The sequence below is a fragment of the Ptychodera flava genome, chromosome 4 (assembly GCF_041260155.1).
Source record: "Ptychodera flava strain L36383 chromosome 4, AS_Pfla_20210202, whole genome shotgun sequence".
NCBI lineage: Eukaryota > Metazoa > Hemichordata > Enteropneusta > Ptychoderidae > Ptychodera > Ptychodera flava.
In genome coordinates, this window is record NC_091931.1 from 8,852,368 (window position 1) to 8,877,742 (window position 25,375).

Here is a 25,375-nt window from a genome sequence, read left to right on the forward strand (position 1 = left end):
TAGTGAAGTAATGCCGATTTAATCTACAAATGTAATCTCATCTGCTTTTCTTTTTACATTACACACTTGTTTTTATGAGTTATTTTGCACAACATTCAGCTATATGGCGCACCTAACACTTTTGAGAAATTTGAAAAATACGAAAATCAAATTATACCGAATTAAGGGCTGAAGGGATAACCTTTAAGCAAATCAACTTTTTCATTATACGGAATATACGTTTACATTTATGTGAATAACAGGCATCCCAGCAGCAAATCTGTTGCCATGAAAAAGATGAAAGTTGAGAAATTTAAAAGGAAATGTTTCTGACCGATTTTAGGATTTGCTGCAATGTACTCTGAGTGAAGTGGCTTGGGAGGTTTAACATAATTTACTCAAGTTGCAAATACTTTCTTATTGGGAAGTATCGTTTTATGAAACTGATGCTGACCGTCACTTGTTTCCTGTGGTGTTGCATCCACCGCCTGCCAGCCTCCGTACCCCTTTGGTAGGTCCGGTCTTGCCATCCAACAGTCATTCCATACATGAAAATTCCTGTGTTATTAAAAAAAACCCGCGTTTAAAACCCTACATTTCCAATGATACTTTTTTAGAAAAAAGAACGCAAATTAACAAAGTTTTCACACGAATTCTGAACCAAACAGGCTTTTACAACTTGTAATTACTGTGAAAGATACCAATTCCGAATAGTTACCATATGTTGTCTTTGTTCATGTCTGCAATAGGATCCCCTTCCTCACTGTAGTGATAATCCAGGGTGAGATTGCCGTCGGTGTCAACAGCCGACTCAAAGTTAGTCAGAGTACGGCATGGAATACCAAGAGCTCTCATGGCTGTAAAACAAACCCCCGGGGGATGAGAAAAAAGACATACAACATGTAGTGAAATGAACTCATAAAAGATGTTATCAAGTTGGCCAGAACCATCCTGAATTGAAATTATCTGTATTTTCACAAAAAGTTACATTACAGTATCATATCGTAGTTTAAGTTAAAGGGGCAGTCCTCACATTAGTGGTCATTGACATTGACTATTTATGTGATTTTAGTCCTTTGCTCTCCTTTGAAAGTTGTCAAAGTTAGTCCTGATCAGAGATAAACTGATGAAGAATCTGCCCCTTAAGGCAAAACCATGAGATGTATAATGATAAATGCATTCATTATATTTCTTTCATGGTGTGAGAGTAATGATATTATTGGGGAAATCTGTCGTTTCTTTGAAAAATAAAATGAATAAACCACGATCATGACGTCACAGTATACAAACAAAACAACATTCAATCAAAGAACCTCCCACTACCAGTCACGACAACGTTCAGAAATTATCCTAGGTAGTTGTAGAACCCAGGGGTAGTTCTAGAACTACCTCTCGGGTAGGAGACACTCAATCACCTGTCACACAGAAATGCAAATACACTGTTCAGTTTGCAGATTTCCATTTATTTCTTGGGTACAATAATTGAATCAGAATGTCATTTTAACAAATTTATGGTAATACTGATTGAGGATGAATCCTTTGCTGACACTGCCGCTGCCGCTGATTCCGTGGCTTTGGTCACACTGTTCACTGATGTACATGGCAATTTTCTTGGTGGCTCAGGGGCTTCTCCATGGCTTGATATTATATAGAAAAGACATTTAGTCGATTAGTCGATAAAGTGCAGTACAGCAAAACACGGGTGAAATAAATGCGTTACAAACACCAACCAACCGCTGAACAGAAATGTCCTTCACCCTCCCCCCAAACTCTTATGACATCTTACTATCCCTAAAATAACTTCTGTTACATTTCCCAATAGTTATGAGCTCTAATTCATTATGGTTCAGTTCACCACTCTTTGTTTCATTAAAATTTTAAATATTTAACATTTGCGCGTACCTTGCAGAATTCTGCTTACTTTCTCTTGCTGTTCGTCAGATGTGCGCCTGTAGTGTCGGACAGCGTCGCTACGATGGCCAGTCTTTTCGCAGATCAACTGCTCATCAATATCGGCATCATACATGTACAAGCATGTTGCTGCTATCGCCCTTAAAGAATGATTTGTTCGAAACCCAGGGATATCAGCTTCCTTGCACAGACAGGCAATAGTACCATGAAGAGCGTTATGACCTAGTTTCTTTAAGCTATACCAACATGTAGCCGTAGGTTTGCTAGAGGATATAGGTAGTAACCATCGTCAGGTATATTTGGAGGATTGTTGAGGAAGAATAATAGAAATAAATGTTTACAGTCAACATGAGCATAGTTTACGTGTATATTGCGCGCAAATGTTTCATAAAGTTTACGAGTGGACACATCAAGATGCCATTAGCCAAATGTAGAGGTTTGATATTTGACTAATACAAGGTGAGTTTTTGTTTGCTTTAAGTTAGAAATCTAACGATATAAATGTGTGAAAGACAGAAATGGGTAAAACTCACCAAAAATTGTTGTAGCGTTCATACAGTCTTACTATACATCTCTCTGGGTTGTGTGCATTCTCGTATGCTCTGGTGACCTTTTGTCGAATTTTCGACTCGACAGTCCTCCCTGGTTAGACTTACTGACATCTTCTCTATATTCCAGATACTTTTTGCCTGATACATCTATTTTCAGTTGTATTTGAGAGTTTTATGGCGCAGTTTCTGCGCTCTATACCACCACGTAGAGCAAAGTACAAACCAAACAAGCAAATTTGAGAATCAAGGAGCGACTGCGGTGTATGATCTCGCAAGAGTTTCCTATCCCATAATATGTTTTCTTCGTCAACCGATATGATTTGCGCTTGCCTTCTGTGAATTCCAATCCCACTCTTGGCTCTCATTTTCATGACATAATCGAGACTTCTTTTTTATATCAGCGCAAAATGGGTCACTCAAAAATTGAACATTTCTCACGTGTTCTGACACGTACTTATGTATACACCTGACAAATGGGTGTCTGTAAATGTTGTAACTAGCCATTACGATCAGTAACGACCAGAAACGAGCAGTAACGAGCAATAACGACCTAGAACTAAACAGAACGAGCCAATAACGATCCGTAACGAGCCAAAAAAATTTGATCTGTCCCTAAGGGGCGGACCATTTGATATCCTGGGGGGGGGGCTTGGAAGATTTGGGGAAAGAAAAAGATGTCAGGTGGAGTTGCTCGAAAAAAAATCTGGCTTTAAGTGGCTGATGGAAAAACAATTATGGACCATTGCGACTCGGAAAAAAAACTTGGCAATTGTTCGATGCACACTGCAGCATCAATAAAAATCAAGCTGTAGCTCTGGAGTTTTATAAAGCATAAACCATTTCAAGCTTGAGGAACAATAACTTATTAAACGAGGAACTGAAATAAATACACCAACAAAAACACTGAAAAATTGTCAAAAGTTACAGCTACTATCACTGTAGCTTTCAGCAACTTTTCAGCAACTGAAAACAAGAACTCGTCTGCAGTGGTCTCACTGAGGAAGATTTTCACACTATTTCAGCCTGAGACGGCTTTTCTCTCAGTCATCTCCTTTATATTCTAAATCACTGAATATGAACAATTGTACAGTATACACGACCTTCTGATTAGAGGAAGTACGCTGAAATTGAAATTGCTCACCAGTGTTTTCCAGAAATGTGTAAATCTGAATGTATGGATTTTGTCAAAATACCACAAGAAGAGAGACAGCCTGCCATGAACTGGGTCAAGTGGACTCAGTCAGTCAAGTGGACTGTTCAACTTGTAATATCACTCAAACCAGGACACTTGTCAGACAATTATGACATATTTTTTTCAAGCACAAGTAAATGCCATAAATGTACATGATTTTACATATACTTAGCAGTGTTCTCCCTGAATAAGGTAACAGGAGCGTGGCACCCTCTTGTAAATTCCAAGCGCCCCCTTGCCAGAAATGAAAAAGATTTATTTTTTTGAAAAATAAAACAATAAAATGTACGAGATAAAAAGTTGACGGTGATTTACAAGCAAAATGCAAGCGTGAGCGTTGATCCTGCAGGCTGCAAACGTAATTCTCATCGATCTAGCAAATCTCGCTGTCATCCGAGATCATTATATACGCAACTCATATCGATGGCAGCCATATTTGCATGGCACAGGCCGTAACGTTATCCACGGTCCCTCCATAGGGACCGTGCATTAGGTAACCGACTTAGCTGAGTAAACATGCCAAGGAGCCATTGAGGGTAACCAAGGACAGCAGAGTACACTGAAGTTTTTTAGGAGGTTAGAATTTCGCTTGTGTATTCCTTCCCAAAGCAAAACAACCTATTTTAGGCTCGGCCGGACGTGTATCAGGATGAGAATACGTGAGTGTTATGGTGATAATTTTGACATCGATGAATAAATGTTTCGTTTTCAAAAAATGTAATCTTCATTGAAATCAGTGAACTGGAATAAAAGTTATCGAACACTGTCTCAGATCTCTTTTCCTTTTAGTTTTTTATACGAAAAAAAAATCGGAAAAAATACTCCCCAAGTGCCATCAAATAACACCATTTTAATCTCCGTTTTTCAAAAGCTCCAACGGCAGGAGGGGGGACACCCCCCTCCTGATCTCCCCCCCCCCCGCGACCGCTTACGCGGTCGCTTGTGGTGCTTCGCACCACATTTTCGCTCTCTTGTCAAAATATCCTGGGGAGAACACTGTTATACATGTAGGATACCATCATCTCTTCTGATGACACCAGTGATGTTCTCAGAAAAGTTTTCACTGTAAGTTTGTTAATGCTTAATGTAGAACTCAGTAATCAGGTTGTTTGATTTGTATTTTCAGTGTGTTACCCATGGTATAAATAAGGTCTATAAACTGATATTTTTGTAAAGTGAATAAAAAATGTACATGTATTTACATATCTTTATTTAGTTTCTTGAATATAGTCTGTGTGCGATAGAACAGCATCTTGTTACTGGGTGTGAAAAACCAAGCAAACAAACATAGCACCAAAATTTGGTAAAAAAAAATATATCTCGAAGAAGGAAAGTGAAAAAAATTTGCCAGCATATGCCCTGTAGAAAAAAAATAATTCATGGTGAAGCAGGTGGGAAAAAAATAATGGCTCTCCACCAATCTTCCAAGCCCCCCCCAGGATATCAAATGGTCCACCCCTAAGTTAAACTACAAGCGCAGTTCCGCGTAGCTTAGAAATCACGCCCTCTATGACGTTTGGTATTGCAAAAAAATTCTGCAACAGTGCTCATACAGTAAGCAATAACGAGCTAGAAATAGAAAGTACGAGCCAATAACGAGCAATAAAGAGCAAAATAAAAATGATCTGTCCATAAATTGAACTACAACTGCACTTCCCGCCTGTCCTTGAAATCCCGCCCTCTACGACATGCTTACCCATTCCGGACACCTGGTACCACCACTATTTCGTGGTTCAAGATGGCCCCATTGCCTTTGTCATCATCTATATGTTCCTTGGACCTGGTAAATTTCATAGTTTACCTTGAATGATAACGATTATTGGACCTGATTTGATGTCTATTGTACAATCTCGAAACCTCTGCGGCGCGGCAGTGCTCAGTAAACACATGGATAGAGGGACTGTGACGTGGCGTACGAGTGAAGCCTGATAAACATTTTTCGAATAAAAAGAAAATTTCACATTTATTTATGTATTGTTGATATAAAAAAGACAGAAAAGTAAATTCCAGACAGCTCATAAACTTCAGCGCCCGTAGTATCCGTTTTGCATTCATGAAACCACATATGCCTGAACTCTGACCCTTGCCCGTGATCACGGTAAGGGACTGGAGAGAGATTATGAGGGGAGGGCCCCATTTTAAAAATTAAATCCGGAGTCTGTTGGGCAAACCATTGATAAATTTCCCGACAAAACAAGCGATATATATACATTTATATATGTTTGATAGCTGATATATGTACTTTATAGAAATTTGGAGGTGCATGTGTGTGCATGAAATATGATTTTTCTCTAATTTTACTCAAGCTGTTGAGCTACTATATGGCAATCTATGAGAAAAGCATGGACTCTTTTTGCGATACAATACTGACTATGTCTTTGCATTTGTAAATGTTTGTCAAATACAATGTGGTGTTTGGAAGTGAAGATGTGAGATTTAAAAATTGATACGTGAATTTCGGGCCAAAACTACTACCTCACTTCACATGGTAATCCAGGGATAAACTATAAACAATTTTTCCCTTACAAAACCACAGGGGAAAAAATCAGTCCCCTGGGGTGGGGAGGGAGGATTCTTGTGCAACTGTTTACTTTATTTGATTTTGTTTTGATTATTTTCAAAGGAGAAAGCTGTTCTTTAAAAGGATCACTGTATGTTTTTTTTGAGCACGTAAATTGATGTGCGTCACTATTTTTCATGGAAACACGTTTGAAGTTCGCAATTCACTATTTTTTCCTCAGCGTCATGTTGAAAAACATCAGCCCTCCCGACTTATAATTTCTTTTCTGTCCCTTAGCATGAGTAATCCATTGGGGAAAAGATCTTTTTTGGGGGCTCTTTATTGCCCCTTATTGGCTCGTTCTACCTTGTTCTGGCTCCTTATTGCTCGTTACTGCTCGTTACTGCTTGTTTCTGGTCGTTATTGACCGTAATTGCTACGCTGCAGCTCATTACTGGTAAAGGGCCGCACCATGTCCAAACATGCGGTGGAGGGCGGGATTTCCAGGATTGGCGGGAACTGCGCTTGCAGATTAATGTATGGACAGATCATATTTTTTGGCTCGTTATGGCTCGTTATTGGCTCGTTTTGTCTAGTTCTAGGTCTTTACTGCTCGTTTCTGGTCGTTATGGCTAGTTACCACATTTACAGACACCCCATGACAATTTCATAAACAGTTTTGCCAGGAAAATCAGAACCGTCGCGTGTTTTCACTTCTTGAACGAATCTTGTCAGAGAGAAAATAATTTCATCGTTTGCCATTTCAGTAAGTGACGGTTCAATTTTGCTTAATTGTTCTAGCTTATTGTCTTCAAAACGCCTGTTTCTTTTCTTTACGCCATGTTTCGAATAATGAAACGGACCAATGTAATTTTTTCCTAGTATTGTAAGGTACATTGACATCAAATATTTTTTTGTAAATCTGAATCGCATACTAGTGCCCCGACTCTCAAACTATCGTTATTTTTCTGTTTGTCTAAGTGACTATCAGAGGTTGCCCTCTCAGTTTTTCCAACACTGCGAATTTCTTGGTTGACGCTGCTAGTGCCCTCAGCCCCATAATACTGTAAATTATCAAATTCCGTATGGAAACTCTGGGGAGAAAACACTGTGAACTCACCAGAAGAGTCTGAATGCGATTCAGTGTCGTTAAATGAGTTTTGTGTTATGAATATACTGTCACTGTCAGACATGATGTGACCCTGCGCCAACCAAGCCCTGCACTGAAATGCATGGGCAGCAGTTGTCTGACACGTCATCATGGGCGTTATATAACACGCCTTCGAAATTGTAAAGACAGGCTGTATTTGGAAATTAGCATTGCGACTCGATATGTGAATATTGAGATGAACACCTGCTGAAATGTGAAACTAGCACAGCCAAGCCGGGCGGTCTAGAACTATCTGGCTTCGGCGTAGTTCATTTTGACAAAGGTTGTGCCACGCAAAGTCCACCTTCAAAACTTCACTAATAATCGTCTCTAGATTTTATATTTTGTGTCTTTTACTCTGTTTTTGTCCAGTACTTTGTCTTGTAGACAAACAAAGTTCTAACTTCACTAATAATCGTCTCTAGATTTTATATTTTGTGTCTTTTACTCTGTTTTTGTCCAGTACTTTGTCTTGTAGACAAACAAAGTTCTAACTGTATCGTAGTTTGTCGAGGATCGTGGTTTAAGTTAGAGAACCACCTCCCCCTCGGTGATTCCTGGTTTCGAATCGCCTCGGCGATTCGAAACCAAGAACCACCTGGGTGTCGGTGGTTCTCTATTACGTACTCAGAAATGCACATGCATATTTGCACACTGAATGTGTACAATCTATTGTACTATTGCATTTGTTTCCCGATAAAGGATGCACAGGAATGGATCGAAAACCCTTCAAATCCTCTGAATTGGAAGGCCTCTACTTTGTAAAATTGGGCAGCTCGACATATTCCATTCAGTGACAGGGTTCAACAGTCCCTTACCAGTGGTGAAAATTCCTGCAAAAACCCAGCACTGGCCATAGCGGACTGGTTTGCCAGTTTTCATGTACTCTTCAAAGATTGCAACACTGCCTGTCCACTCGGTTGGTTGGACACCACCACTGTAATCTCCAGACCAGTTTCCAACCAACACACCATCATCGTCTTTAGTATTCAGCTAAAAAGCGAACATAAATTGCGGTTGTGCTCAATGCGACGTGAAATTTGTAGAAAATGATTGACAAATACCTTGGTATATAGCCTTCAAGGGACAAAGTTGACATTTTTTGACGTTTTATGTAGTACCAAGAGTGTTTGGAAGATTTGCATTAGGTCACTCAGTGTGCAAAATGATGACATTGGCAACACGTCTGCAAAAGCGTCAAAAATTACACCTCTGCAGAATGCAATGTTTTCCCATGACAAATACACAAATAAACATCGCCACAATGTAAGGGAAAGCTACTACCCGTATTTATATGAAAGGTGCCATTAATCAAGATGTCATTGTAAAAGCTTGTATGAGATCCACACATTATGTATATACCAATACATGAAGAGAGTTGTACACTGAACTTGATTTTTTTAAATACAGACCATAAAATGTTTTACTGAATATTTAGTCTTGTCTGACTGCAAGCAGAGTACACGTTGTGCATAGTTGTTCCTTATTTCAGCACGTTTCAAGAAGTCAAACAACTTAGACAACTCTCATATCAAACAAAATTCGTGAAAAAAGCGTTAACTCAAAAAAATAAAATAGAATAAATAAATAATCGTTGTCACTGTAAATTTGACAAACTTAGTTCTTCAAGACAGCACTTGTATCAAAACTGTGGATGACCACTGGTAGATATGGTACACTTTCTCTAGGAGGAATCTTTAACAGCCCCCTCCATGGCTACGCAGTATAACCCGTTTCTTTCTGACCGGTGAGCAGGTACAGCCAGCTATCTTTTGTAACACAATGTGCTAGGCCTCTCTCAGGCCAGACTACTGAGGTTTTTCTGCCATTGTACGGTGGGGTTTAGTTGTGTGCAGAGCATTATGGGCAGTGAGAGAGTCTGACTTTTTCCTATTAGTCCGTGGGCTAGAGGGGGTCTACGTGCACCCCCCCCAACAGGATAACAAACCTGTATTTTTCAGAAGCCTTGGGATCCCTAGAATACGAAATGGAATTTTAACAGAAAAAATATAGGGATGGAATAGCTGTTATGGTCATGTTTTGAAGGGTACCGCAAAATCACGATTTTGCAACCCAATTGCATTTTCGTCAAATCTGTCTTCTTGTAAGTCATCTGCTGAGCTTATTTTTTAACATAACCTCACTTGTTTGGTATCATTAAAAAGGCAATTTAGTCTTCTTTAAGATGACATATTGCAACATGCAATATATTTTACAGTTTTTGTGAAATATGACCAAAACTTACCCTATACCCCAAAGTTTAACATTGCAAATTACAGTAAATCTCAAATTCTACCAATTATTTAGCTAGACAGAATAAAAAATGCAATTCTTTGAATGAAATTGGTTTTATTTGGTACAGGGACATGTCAGAAATATGAAATAGACTTTTAACAGGAAAAATATTGGGTCTCTACAGCTGTAACAGTCATATTTTGAAGGGTACCGCAATATTACAGTGTTGCAGATTTGCATGCATTTTTGTTAAAGCTGTCTTCATATCAGTCACCTGCTGAGCTTGTTTTTGAATATAATCTAACGTGTTAGGTATCATTAGAAAGATAATTTACTAGATCTTTAAAATGACGTATTGTAACATGCACTATCTTGTATAGTATTCATGGTATATGACCAAAACTTACCCCATACCCCAAAGTTTACATTGACAATTGCAGACATAGCTAAAATCGAATTCTACCAATTTTTTAGCTAGACACAAAAAATCTGCCCATTTTTGCTATTAAATCTGTTTTATTTGGTACAGGGATATGTCAGAAATATGAAATAGACTTTTAACAGAAAAAATATTGGGTCTCTACAGCTGTAACAGTCATATTTTGAAGGGTACCGCAATATTACAGTGTTGCAGATTTGCATGCATTTTTGTTAAAGCTGTCTTCATATCAGTCACCTGCTGAGCTTGTTTTTGAATATAATCTAACGTGTTAGGTATCATTAGAAAGATAATTTACTAGTCTTTAAAATGACATATTGTAACATGCACTATCTTGTATAGTATTCATGGTATATGACCAAAACTTACCCCATACCCCAAAGTTTACATTGACAATTGCAGACATAGCTAAAATCGAATTCTACCAATTTTTTAGCTAGACACAAAAAATCTGCCCATTTTTGCTATTAAATCTGTTTTATTTGGTACAGGGATATGTCAGAAATATGAAATAGACTTTTAACAGAAAAAATATTGGGTCTATACAGCTGTAACAGTCATATTTTGAAGGGTACCGCAATATTACAGTGTTGCAGATTTGCATGCATTTTTGTTAAAGCTGTCTTCATATCAGTCACCTGCTGAGCTTTTTTTAAATATAATCTAACGTGTTAGGTATCATTAGAAAGATAATTTACTAGTCTTTAAAATGACATATTGTAACATGCACTATCTTGTATAGTATCCATGGTATATGACCAAAACTTACCCCATACACCAAAGTTTACATTGACAATTGCAGTCATAGCTAAAATCCAATTCTACCAATTTTTTAGCTAGACACAAAAAATCTGCCCATTTTTGCTATTAAATCTGTTTTATTTGGTACAGGGATATGTCAGAAATATGAAATAGACTTTTAACAGAAAAAATATTGGGTCTATACAGCTGTAACAGTCATATTTTGAAGGGTACCGCAATATTACAGTGTTGCAGATTTGCATGCATTTTTGTTAAAGCTGTCTTCATATCAGTCACCTGCTGAGCTTGTTTTTAAATATAATCTAACGTGTTAGGTATCATTAGAAAGATAATTTACTAGTCTTTAAAATGACATATTGTAACATGCACTATCTTGTATAGTATTCATGGTATATGACCAAAACTTACCCCATACACCAAAGTTTACATTGACAATTGCAGTCATAGCTAAAATCCAATTCTACCAATTTTTTAGCTAGACACAAAAAATCTGGCCATTTTTGCCATTAAATCTGTTTTATTTGATACAGGGATATGTCAAAAACATGAAATAGATTTCTAACAGAAAAAATATTGGGTCTCTACAACTGTAACAGTCATATTGTGAAGGGTACCGCAATATCACAGTGTTGCAGATTTGCATGCATTTTTGTTAAAGCTGTCTTCTTTTAAGACATCTGCTGAGCTTGTTTTTCAATATAATCTAACTTGTTAGGTACCATTGAAAAGGTAATTTATTCTTCTTTACGATAACATATTGCAACATGCAATATCTTTTACAGTATTCATGAAATATGACCAAAACTTACCCCATACCCCCAAAGTTTACGTTGAAAATTACAAAGCAAATTACAGCGAATCTGAAACTCTACCGTTTGTTTACAATTTATGAACTTTGTATACAAAGGGCAATGCCTGTATGCAACCTATGAAATCTGTGAATTTGTTAAAAAAGTATGTCACAAATATGAAATTAACTTTAAACAGGAATATAATATGATTTTGTAGCCTTTTGGATCATATTTGGAAGGGTACCCAGGTATCATGGCAAATTTGCCGAAATACATACATTTCCCTCCAAAAATGATCCAAATGGCTACTAAATAGTATCATCTTCCCGTTAATAGTCTATTTCATACTTGTGACATACTTTTGTAACAAACAAACAAATCAAATTTCATACAAGAATTGTCTTTTGTAGCAAAAAAATGGTAGAATTTAAGATAATTTGCGATTTGAACTTTTGGGGTATGGGGTAAAGTTTGACCATATTTCAGGAAAACTGTGAAGGCCATTGCATATTACAATATGTCATCTTGAAGAGGAATAAATTGCCCTACTAATGATACCCCAAAGCTAGGTTATGTTACAAAATAAGCTCGGCAGATGACTTACAAGAAGAATAATTTAACAAAAAAGGTGCCAGTCTGCGGTACTGCAATTTTGCGTTACCCTTCAAAATATGGCTGTTACAACTATACAATCCAAATATTTTTTTTGTTAAAAGTATATTTCACATTTTTGACATAACCAAGTACCAAATACAATAGATTTAATACCAAAACAGTGCCCTTTTTATCATGTCTAGCTAAAAATTTGCGGAATTTGATCACATTAGCTATGACAGTACTTTCTATACAAACCATGGGGTATGGGGTACGTTTTGGTCATATGTCATGAAAATTATACAGGATATTGCATGTTACTATATTTCATTTTAAAGGCGAGTAAATTACCTTTTTAATGATACCTAACATACCATGTTGTATTCAAAAACAAGCTCAGCAGACAACTTACAAGAAGACAGGTTCAACAAAAACTCATGCGAGTCAACTATATTGTGATTTTGTAGTATACTTAAAAAAATGACCGTTACAGCTATAACATCCCAATATTTTTTCTGTTAAAATATCATTTTATATTTCTAACATGTTTCAGTACCAATTAAAACAGATTTAATACAAAACATTACTGTTTTTAATTGTGTGTAGGTAAAAACTCAGTAGAATTTGACGTTAGCTATGACAGTATCTTTGGATATACACTTTGGGGTATGGGGAAAGTTTTTGTCATATTTCATGAAAACTATACAAGATATTGCATATTACAATATGTCATTTAAAGCACTACTTAATTACCTTTCTAATGATACCAATCAAGCCAGGTTATAATCAATAACAAGCTCAGCAGACGACTTATAGGAAGACAGATTTAACAAAAACGCATGCGGGTCAGTCATACTGAGATTTTGCTGTACCCTTAAAAATATTACTGTTACAGCTATAGAATCCCAATATTTTTTCTGTTAAAAGTCTATTTCATATTCTTAACATGTCCCCATACCAAATAAAATAGATTAATACAAGACATTGCCCAATAATTTTATGTCTGCGTAAAAAAATTGGTAGAATACGATTTTAGCTATGACTGCAATTTTAGATGTAAACTTTGGGGTATGGGGTAAGTTTTGGTTATATTTCATACAAACTATAAAAGATATTGCATGTTACAATACGTCATTTTAAAACGTAGTAAATTATCTTTTCAATGGTACCTAACAACTTACATTATATTCAATAAAAACCTCAGCAAATGACTTATAAGAAGAGAGTTTCAACAAAAATGCATGCAAGTCAGGAATACGGAGATTTTGCCGTAGCTTTCAAAATCTGACTGTTACAACTACAGAATTCCAATATTTTTTCTGTTAAAAGTCTATTTCATATTTCTGACATATCCTTGTTCCAAATAAAACAGATTTAATAGCAAAAATAGCCAGATTTTTTGTGTCTAGCTAAAAAATTGGTAGAATTTGATTTTAGCTATGACTGCAATTGTCAATGAAAACTTTGGGGTATGGGGTAAGTTTTGGTCATATACCATGAATACTATACAAGATAGTGCATGTTACAATATGTCATTTTAAAGATCTAGTAAATTATCTTTCTAATGATACCTAACAAGTGTGGTTATGTTCAAAAACAAGCTCAGCAGATGACTTATAGGAAGACAGGTTTAACAAAAATGCATGCAAATCTGCCACACTGTGATATTGCGGTACCCTCAAAAATATGACTGTTACAGCTGTAAAGTCCCAATATTTTTTCTTTTAAAAGTCCATTTCATATTTCTGACATGTCCCTGTACCAAATAAAACCAATTTCATACAAAGAATTGCATTTTTTATTCTGCCTAGCTAAATAATTGGTAGAATTTGAGATTTACTGTAATTTGCAATGTTAAACTTTGGGGTATGGGTAAGTTTTGGTCATATTTCACAAAAACTGTAAAATATATTGCATGTTGCAATATGTCATCTTAAAGAAGACTAAATTGCCTTTTTAATGATACCAAACAAGTGAGGTTATGTTAAAAAATAAGCTCAGCAGATGACTTACAAGAAGACAGATTTGACGAAAATCAATTGGGTTGCAAAATCGTGATTTTGCGGTACCCTTCAAAACATGACCATAACAGCTATTCCATCCCTATATTTTTTCTGTTAAAATTCCATTTCGTATTCTATGGATCCAAAGGCTTCTGAAAAATACAGGTTTGTTATCCTGTGGGGGGGGGGGGGTGCACGTAGACCCCCTCTAGCCCACGGACTATATGTCATGACATACATGCTTACCACATTTAACTCTGGAAGGCGGTATAATACATGGTTAAGTACTTACCATAGCTGACAAAGCTCTGACAACATGGATTGGACTACCAAGTTTACTTTTTGCCATACCAGACTTATCCAAGAGTTGGAAAACACACTTCAAGACCACTTTTTCAAACTAAAAAAGAAAGATTGTTAAGAACTTGTCTAACTTGTGTTGCATCAATCATTTTAAACGGTGAGGAAATTGCACAAACAGCGGCAACTCTTAGTATTTCAGACTGGATTATTACAAACTATTAACAAATTTGTTTCACTATATTTGAAAACGTTGGGGAGAGTTAAAATGATTTAAAAATATAACTAAATAAAACATTTGATTTTTAAGTTCAATATGCTGTTATTATACCTGTCATCACCACTTTGATTTTAATAGAGTTATATGATAAAGACTGGCAATTGCAAAGAGCATCACATATACAGGAAGATTTTTCAATTCCCAGCAGCAATATGCTACATCTTTTAGTTATGTTATTATCAACATGATAACAGCTACTACACAGGGACAATTTACAGCAACACTATCAGCAAGAATAAATAAATACTTCAACATTGGCATATTGCACAATGTCATTGAAACATAAGACACTATCTGCATACATTGACTACTGTGAGTTACATTATCGATGCATGACTTACACCTCAGTTGCTATAACTTACATAATCCGATAAAATCATGGGCGATATGATCAAATTACAATATGACACTATGAATGTTCGAACACTGCATATTTATGATTCAAAACCGACCAGCAATTTTCATTTGGTACGAGGCAGCTATACAAAGCTAACAGTAAATTTCTTTTTCTGCTTACTTCAAACGGGTTTCCTTAAGTTGTAGAACTTAATTGCAAAATAGAGATGTTAGCAGCTCACCCTCAATATTCAATGAACTTTGACCTACCTGACCCTCACACCAGTGACTGAGACCATGCAACTGTATGGACCGTCGGGGAATTTATTGCAAACTAAAGCTGTTTGAAGCTAACTTTCTGAATTCAAATGAACTTGTGACTTACCTGACCCTGATACCAGGGATTCCGTCCAATGGTATGGGCCGTTCCAAAGTAGTAAAGATTGATTTCACTCATCACATACTCTTTTCTCTTGGCGTCACCTTCCATGTATACGTCATCGGCTGTATGAATGAATATAAGACAATGGAGTGAACAACACTCTATGCCGCGCAGTGTTCTGATGTTGTTTTAATTCTAAAAAAGGCATGTCTAATTGGCTGATATGCACATTGTTTATTCGTGTATAACACAATTCTTCCACAACACTTGGTTTATGAATGTCATTAACAAATGTTTCATCGTACATCACAACAATGTGCATGATGTTGAGACGCTTAAGGGGGAACCATTTGATTTCTGGGGGGTATGGAGGATTTTGAGAAAAAAATTGTCACCAGGTGAGATAGAAGAAAAAAAATTGATCATGTCATGGCCTAAGAAAACAAAATTGTCATAACAGACAGAAGTGAAAAAAAATTGTCACAATAAACCAGAAACTAGCAAAATTTGGAAACCTTATTCTCAGGTATTCTCTGCCGGCGCCTATGGCGGCGCAAATATTTTTACCACAAGCAATTCTTATGGTTTTTTTCCCCAGCACTTATGATATAAGTATGCACTGCATACATGTAGGTCTACTTTACACCTCAGTACACTCAATGTTTTCCTTCCCTTTTCTGACGCAAGAAATCATATTTCAGGATTTCTGTTGCAATATCTCAATGGCATAGGCACTATCGAAAGGGGACTATTTGACTTCTGTAAATTGTGAACAAGACAGGAGTCAATAAACTAGTGTTAAAATCAGTATATTATTCTCTCAATATAAATATGTTAGAATGATGTACAAGTTGACAATGAAAAATTGAGGAACAACAAATATAATGAAATACAATGTGTGAGCCTTGTTTCTCTGACCACAAAAGATAACACCTTCCCTGAGAACAACATCGATGCTTGGTCATGTTAATTATAATATGACACCACACACCGGATCGCTCACTATAGAGTCAGTCAATTGTGGCTAACTCTCTCAGTAACGAATCTGGCTTCTCCTCCTCGAGGACGAAGATGACTTCATCACACAACCAAGCGGAGGGGATACAAAACAAGAGAGCGACTGATGAAGGAACCCCATTTTTGGTTCTTAAACACCGTTAAGACGAATCACTGAATCAACAAACCGGTTTACCGGGGACTGAGATCACATGACCAGGGTCAAAGCACTATCGATTCACCGGTGTCTCGCCATGTATTCGGAGGAATGTGAGGGGGAGGGGGTCACTAAAAATTTGAAAACTTCAGGGGGCGTTACTCAAATGTGGAGAGGAAGAAGGGGGAGCGGGGTTACTCAATTTTTGTGCGAAATAAATTGAAACACATCTCAGATTGCACTTCTCAAAATTTCCAATGAGAGAGGGGGGCACCCCCCTCTCGTGCTCTCCCCTTGGGTCTTCTAACAGTTTTACACGTAAAAGACAAATTGAAATACCTCTCGGATTGCACTACACTGCACAATCAATTTCTCAAAATTTTCACAGGATCTAGGACAAAACTGAACAGGTCCGACAGTAGAAAAAAATTGCTGTCACTCTGACAGGAAAAAATAATTGCTCCCATACCCACTTCCTCCATAACCCCCCCAGAAATCAAATGGTTCTCCCCTAATCTTTGCCGACTAACAATATTTTACCATACTGAACGGGACCCATCACCTTAAAGAAAAGTGCCTACATCTGAATTTTTTTAAATAACAGCTTGTTCCCTGTCATCATCATTACAATGATATTTGTCAAATTTCCATATCCATGGCTACTGAGATGCATTATCACATCGCCATGACACAATATCATCAAAAATCACGAATAAATTGCACATACACTGCACATATTATAAAACAAAGGCTTGGTGACTTGACTTCAAATGGTTATCGAATATACAGTTAGGGTGTAAGTTTGTACATAAAAACATGTCTGCAAGTTTGCCTTAGAATATGTGTAATGAGAATGCATTATACCTTTGCACCAAGGGTTGAATATGATACAGAATTCATCCGGACACTCAAAGCGGAATTTATTCCCGCCATTGGTGTATGTTTCCACGTACAGTTTGTACTTGGCAACTAAACAGTCAGCAGCCGTATACATGACGCATTCCACTCTGTTGCCATCAGACTTGATCACATGGATGCCCCAGTTATAGTCCTTGGCACTGTTGACTTGTGGGATTATACGTACCCTTATGTCATCGTTAATGCCAGAGTAATTTTCTAGATGGAGAAGTGGGTAGGAAAGGTATTTTTATAATGGCACTTTTTTGACACAGTTGCTGACAAAACAGTGTAAAAAACCAAAAAACGTGTCCTTACTCATAATTGCTACAAAATAACAGATTTTTCATTAATTTTCTCTAACAAATGACATTGTAGTAAAAGGTCTAATTAACATTCACACTCTGTCTCTGTACAATGGCTGGCAATGTTAGTACTCACCAACTTGCAGTTCAAGTTCAATGGTATGGTCATCAGCATTGTATTTTTGATTGAGGTGTATGGTCAAATTTATCTGTTGTCCTCGTCTGATGACAAGCTCTTGCAGTTCATACTCATCTGTATGATGCTCTTTGCTGTTCTGCAATTTCTGCAAATCAACACCAGTCACCTTCAGTTGCTTATCTGAAGAAAAATAATATTACAAGTGTTACAGTAATACTTGTATTTCAGCTTGTTCTATGGCTACTGATTCTGAAAATACTATCCTCAGAAAAAATGTTTTTAGGTAATTTCACTTAGCAAAGTAAATTCGAAGATAAAGGCAGAAGAAACATCCCTTAAAAATACTGTACTATTTTTGTGGGGTTTGCGTTGAAATGGCTAAATAAATATCTTCGTAAAAGTTTTCCTGGCAGTGTCTTTATATACTCTCTCGTAGATGTGTTTTAAGCTTTTCACAATCACCAAATACTATTTAATGACATGCAACATAAACCAGATGATAAAATGTTCGTTTGTGCCTTAGTGAAATTATCGGTTTTTAACCTCCATGGTTCAATCAAATTTCTGGTGATCAATAGCTGCCTGCAAGATATACAATGCATGATAACAATAGGGTTGTACACAATACCTTGTAGGTATTATTCACTCTGATTGGTCAGTTTACAGAACATCGTTTAGCTAACTGTGGCTTGTATGTCAGGTTCAAGAAATCTGCAAAGTAGTTTTAGCCACATGCTGTAGCAGTATAGTTTTGCGGTTGCTCTAAGGATGCATAATATCATGCCCTCTTTCTTCCATTACGTCATACCAACTTTGTAAAGCATGGTAAAAAGCCAAGAGACGAAACGCACCCACAACCTGATTGAAATTCCATTTCACTGTCACCAGAATTTGTGTCATACACTTGTAAGGGCATGAATAAAAATCATGCTTGGGCTATAAATCTGAAAAGTTTTCTTCTGCATGTGTATTCAGCCATGTCACCGTCTATACTATTAAATGGGAGTTGTCACATTGGCGTACCAATTTCTCTCTTAATTCAGGCAACGTGGGATCAATCTGTTTCCTTAGTTATGGTCACCTTAAATTTTTCTCCAACATTTGCGAGTTTCATCATCGCTCATTTCGTTGATGGATCTGCACCCATATGAAAGGTTTTAGAATCGCGGTGGCTTACAGGCTGGCAATATTTAAATATGGCGGCTGCACATTAAGGTGCGGGATTGTGTTTTATCGCCTTTAGAAAGTTTAGCTAGAAGTTTAGAAAGCTAAATTAGAATTGACTAAACTTAAATCTAGTATAGAAAGTTTAGCAACAATTAGCCTGATTTACATGTAAATATAGTTCTAAACTTTCTAAATTAGCTGAAGTTCAGAACGTTCCTTGCTGGGTGACATTTACTTTCACGATGATGTATCGGATAAGAATGATAATTATTGATATGAAGTTTAGAAGGTCGGGCTTGAACTGAAAAACATTTTCCAATAATATATCGTAGCTATTGCTTTCTAAATAGCTTTCTTAATTTATAAATTAGCTGACGTTTAGAAAGTCGGGCTTGAAGTGAAAAGAAATTTCAAACGATATATCCGATAAAAATGATAATCATCACTTATGGAGTTTTTAATTAATAAATAAGCCGAAGTTTAGAAAGGCTTGAAGTGAAACAAATTTCCAATGATGTATCGGATACAAACGATAATTATCGCTAAATAGCTTTCTAAATTAATAAAATAGCTGAAGTTTAGAAAGTCGAGCCTGAAGTGAAAAAAGTTATCCAACGATACATCGGATACAAACGACAACTATCGCTTTCTACATTGCGTTCTAACTTTATAAATTAGCTGAAGAATAGAAAGTCGGGCTTGAAATAAAAAAAAACATTTCCAACGATATATCAAATAAAAAACGATATCGATAATTATCGCTTCTATCCTATATAAATTGTTGGAACACGATTGGAACTAATTTGGGATAATTGGATGGTGAAGTAATGCCGATTTAAGCTACAAATGTAGTCTCATCTGCTTTTCTTTTTACATTACACATTTGTTTTTATTAGTAATTTGTATTATTGCAACATTCAACTATTTCACACCGAACACTTTTGAGAACATATGAAAATCCAATTATCCCAAATGAGTCCCAATCGTGTTTTTGAAAACACATACATAATTGGTGGGATAAGGAACTTAATGGCATCCTATCCTGTAACTCATTTAATATGTGCAGGCTAGTTATGGACCTGCCAATAAAGCTAGAGATCTCACTTTTTGCTGGACTTGGATAAGTATGCATGGAAGCAAATTTTACTGTCCACATGTCAGTAATACCATGATGACCTTTGACTTGAAATAACAAATTTGCCTATGCCTGCCCGGACCCCGGCAACACTGCTTGCAGCGTCAAATTATTCTTGATTTTGAAAGAAAATAGTCGAAAACTTGCTTGAGGAAAAATGAGTAAAACGTTAAATCTTTCACTTTCGAGGCAGGAATTACTGACTAAAGGCATGCAACGTTTTCAATCCCACGTACAGTTGCTTAGTCAAACTGAGCTTCATGGCGTTGACAGTGAATTTGGAATATATTTACTAATATTGGACAAGGCAATTTACAATTGCGATCATGTTGCTAAAATGTAAATTTTGTCTATTTATTCCTGTTATGGTAAATATCACATGGTTGTTCCCTTATACAAAATGTAGGTCGTAGTATTCATCACCTTGAGGGTAATTGCCTCGGTTGAAGTTTCTTTCAAAAACAAAAGCGCGACCTAGCCTGCTCAAAGACTGCGTGGAAAAGATGACCTACTTTGACTGCTGACCCTTTAGATTTTTATCGCTTCATCTATTAAAAAGTAAGATAGTAGTGAGTCGTTCGGTCACAAGTCCAGTAACCTTTAAACCCTAGGCATGCCCTTATCCCCACAGAATGAGGACAGGTAGACATAGTTTAAAGTACACAATTAAGCCCATTTTTGCTGCAAGTGCCATCCACTTTGTGAGCCTCAGCTGAACGGACAATGCCGTCTCGTCTGCATGACTGGCAACGATCATCGCTGTTCCCGATGTTCTGGTGGACATGTTCTGCATTCATGATGACATTTGTATCTTCAGAAACTGTGCTGCAGTGACATCTATTGGTCTCCAAGGCAAAGTAAGACATATGTTCAATCAGTTTATAAAATCGATGGCTAATATTGTTACCGATGGTTTCTAAGTGGTGTATAGGCCCGGAGCTGAGTTCGGGCAATATTCTCAGTTTTTTCAAAGGAGTCATCATCACATTTGGCCGAGATCACCTCTTGTTAAGAGGAGTTAGACTGCATTCACAAATACTTTTGGAGGAGGCGAGAGAATTGGTGGGGGGAGGGGGCTTGAAAATATCAAGGGTAAAGGATTGTGGACTTAAAGGGGCGACTTGAAACAAAATTGTCTCTGATTGATATGAAGTATCGAAGGCCCGGGATCGTAGCGTGAGGACAAAGGTTGAACCTCAGTTTAGCTGTGGAGTCCATAGTTGTGGTGTTTTCAGACGAGATTCCTGCCTTTTAAGGGCTTGTTTTGACTTTTACGATTTTAACCCCGCTAAAATCGTAGAAATCAAAACCAGCCCATAAAAGGCAGGAATCCCGTCCGAAAACACCATAGCTATGGACCCATAGCAAAACCTCAGTACTGTGCTGGCACTGAGGTTCAGTCTTCACACCACACCACAATCCCTGGCCGTCGATCGAATATCCAAGCAAGGCTGTGGACGCAACCTGTGATCCGACTCGAATTATGCTGGCATATGTAGCCGTTTGGTTCTGATCAAAACTACGATACTGTCTGAGGATCAGTGAACAACGTGCCAGTGACCGTGATTGCAATGAACCATCTTTGAAAAGCAAACTTGACAGTGACTTAAAGGTTTCACCATGTGCGTGAGTACGTCCGTTTACGCAGATATCTCAGAGATGCCTGGGGCGATTTCATTCAAACTTGGTGAAAAGATTACTACTTATGCCATACATATGCAATTTGATGTGTTTTGTGATCCTATCAAATATGGCCGCGTGATTTGATGTCTTTGCGCAAATTTCTCAGCCAAGTCGGGAGAGATTTCATTCAAACGTAGTATATTGATTACATATATGCACGTCGATTTGTTTGTTATCCGATCCAATATGGCTGCGTAACGGCCATTTTGTTTCCTGTATTTGATGTCAGTACGTCCGTTCACGCAAATTTCTCAGTAGCTCTGCATGGCAGGGCTGTGTGTTACCGGCGTTATAAGACCTCCCAGCACAGCCGTGCAGACCGCTATAGGCAAAACCGCTGGTAGCTCCTCGGAAATACGGCACGCAGTTTCTCCACCGAAAACAGCAGATTTTGAATCCAAAACTTGCATTGATCTTCGTTTTCGAGCACACCCATCTCGCCTAGGTACACGATGTGCTCAGCCGCGCTTGTAAACTTACGCAAAGCCTACTCTTCTCTCTCTATGCGAGGGAAGCGTTCGTATCCGTTGCCACTGTTAATCTCATTCAACCCATGAGCACTCGGGCGAAAACAAGCCTTGCAAACAAAGAGCATCGAGATGCAGCACTCTGTAATTAACATTATTTCTAACCACTACTCAGCTATGTACAATCCACGATAATCATTTTCTGTTGACAAAATAATTTTCTTTTTTTCTCGTCAGAAGTTTTACATATTTCACAATTTTTCTCTTGTTCCTCTCCTCTCAGAACGCCGACTTTCGAAGTTCGACATCGCGATGCTCTTTTGTTTGCAAGGCTGGTTTTCGCCCGAGTGCTCGTGGGTTCATTCAACCCATGGGTTCATCTCATTCAGATTAACAATGGCCGCGGTCCCATCTATATCACATGATGCAAGCTCAAAGTTTTGCGCTCTTTTCCCATGATGCAAATTACATGGGCAACTTTCTATACTATTTTTATCAGTATTTGTAAAAAATCGCGCGAGTTATAAATGGCGAAAATAGCTTTTCCAGGGTAAGTGACCACAAAGCTAGCACATATGTAAAAATCACCCTTGGTGAACTTCCCCTTTAATTAGTGATTAGAGCTCTGTTTCTGGCGTGGCTGCGCAAAAATGTGACGAAACGTTTGTACAGATGTCGGTTACACAGAGTTCTAAAGACACACAATGACATATGTGAGTATTGTGCCAATTGCTTATTTACATATTTGATGAATTTTTCTAATTAAGGCGATTTGTCTTGTAATGCTGCAAGTAAAGAAACACTGTACAAATCCTCAGCACACAGTTATAGAATAATGTACAAAGACACGTAGCAGTAATTAATTGCTAATTTGCATATTTAATGAACTTTCATAATTAGTGTGATAGTCCACATAAACTGCATCAAATTTGATGAAACGTGGTACAGATATTGATCTTACTCTACTGTTATACTGTGTGAAGACATTATGAAGTATCATGTAAATCATTGCTAATTTACATACAGTATTTCATGAACTTTCACAATTAGTGTAATATGTCCAGAGACGCTGCATCAAATTTGATGAAACGTAGTACAGATGTGTGTCTTCCAATAGTGTAATGGCGTGCAAAGATATGCAGTAATATAATGTCAATTGACAGCTGATTTACATATTTAGTGAATTTTTGAATTAGGGTGATATGTCAAAAAGTGCATCATTAAATTTCATGACACTTGGTACAGATGTTGAGCTCCCATTTTTTAAACAGTGAATGACGTCATTTATCGGTGATGAGAGTGGTGTGTCCAGAAATACTGCATCGAATTCGATGGAACTTGGTACAGATACTGATCTCATAGAGGTGTAATACAATCCAGTTACACTTAGCGGTGTTGTTTTCATTAATTGTTAATTTTCACACATAACCAGTAATTTTCGTTTTAGGGTGAATTACTACTTGACTTATTTAATGGCACTTTGTAATAAGTGTGGCAACCCAGATTTGTTTTACATTTCCACAACCATGGAACTAATACTCAGCCATTAAGCCCCATCTGTATCTTAATATTTTTAATCAATGACCCAGTTAGTGAACATGACTCTATCCTCGCTCCTCGAGGACTTGTAAGCAAAGTACCGATTAGCATGTGGGGACAGTGTCATCAACGATGACTTGTTCTCAGTTTTATTTGATAATAAATACAGATCATGCCGTTACTCGTGCTGTAGATTGTAACACTCGATATATGCTGCTTTTCGTAATAATTTTTGATTCCTTGCCAATACTTATGTTGCCAACTTTTGGGACTGGCCATCCCCATGAGAACCAGACGTGAATCGAATGTGCTTTTGTGTTTATAACAGGTTCATTAACATTAGTATGATTCACAGTACAATCAGATATCTGTTATATCATTACATGTAGCAGGTTTCATCAACCTTCGCACAGTAATGTGGGAGTGAAATCACTAATTACAAAAACTTTATTTAATATGCAAATGATCTGTTTATGTATGAACACGTGAGCTAAAAACGACACGATCCACATGTCAACGCCTGATCGGTACGCAAACAAGATGATCTCGGCAATCGCAGTGAACTGTAGGTATCAACGGGATTTTCAAAGCTGATTTTGTCCAAGGGTGTTCGACAATGTGACCTTACGGTAGTCTCAAAATGCAAAAAAAAATGTACATCTGTTCCTCCTGTTAATTGTAATATCACAAAATTTCAGCCAGAAACAGAAACTTCAAGGCCAAGATATTCTTCACACTTGAAGATCAATATTACACAGGATGCCGTATGTTGTGGGTTCGAACCCCAATTGAAGACACCGTATTTTGTTGGGGAAAAACAAATTTTCGTGTTCTCGACATAAAATATCCCGATAAAAGTGGATAGCAATCTTAAACCAACCTTGTAAAGCAGCTCCATGGGCCATCTTGATTCTATTGTGCTAGTTGGTGTTTCCTCTTCTGTTTCCCCGTCGGTTCTACATTAACCTGATACAGGGCCTTAAATTTGAAGGAACCCGTTGACAATTAATACACTAAAAGGTCACTGCGTTTGCGTAGAATGTTAGATGAGGTTTCATTTATTATGAAGCATAGGTAATGCTTTCTAAAGCCATGGAAACCTGGTCGTTTGGGTCAATAATTGAATATATCACCATTGTTGTAACCGAAAGAATGGTAGCGACGTCAATTCGTTGTTTGAGTGGTTAACAAAGACAGCATAATTCCAAAACTGTTTCAACAAAGGATTTGTCCTAAATGACAAGGTAAAATGAAAGAGTTAAGCCAAATGATATTCATTGCAGGCCTGGCGAGATCCTTTCAGTACGACAGTGCCAAGCATGTAAAGAACTCTAACAAGTACTGAATTCAATTGACTCGGAAGATTGGATTCAGGGCATAAAAGCAGAATGGTAGTCGTGGAACAAGAACACTGGCTTTATTTCATCTTGGGCCCATTCGCTTGTCACGTTCGTTTCTCTGAGAAAATTGGCGTGATGAAACCCA

At 37.3% G+C, this 25,375-nt stretch overlaps 1 protein-coding gene across 1 annotated transcript in view; it reads right to left on the reverse strand.

Moving 5' to 3' along the window:
* LOC139130585 (protein-glutamine gamma-glutamyltransferase K-like) overlaps positions 1–24,891 on the reverse strand; it is a 28,161-nt gene extending 3,270 nt beyond the window's left edge. Inside the window, exons 1-8 of the mRNA XM_070696333.1 lie at positions 24,771–24,891; positions 17,897–18,079; positions 17,423–17,674; positions 15,409–15,527; positions 14,400–14,507; positions 8,102–8,276; positions 698–836; positions 434–537 (exon numbers count right to left, since the gene is read on the reverse strand). Coding sequence (XP_070552434.1) covers positions 434–537; positions 698–836; positions 8,102–8,276; positions 14,400–14,507; positions 15,409–15,527; positions 17,423–17,674; positions 17,897–18,079; positions 24,771–24,795 — 1,105 coding nt within the window. The 5' untranslated portion in view covers positions 24,796–24,891. The remainder of the gene's footprint in view (positions 1–433; positions 538–697; positions 837–8,101; positions 8,277–14,399; positions 14,508–15,408; positions 15,528–17,422; positions 17,675–17,896; positions 18,080–24,770) is intronic.
* Between the last annotated feature and the right edge of the window lie 484 nt (positions 24,892–25,375).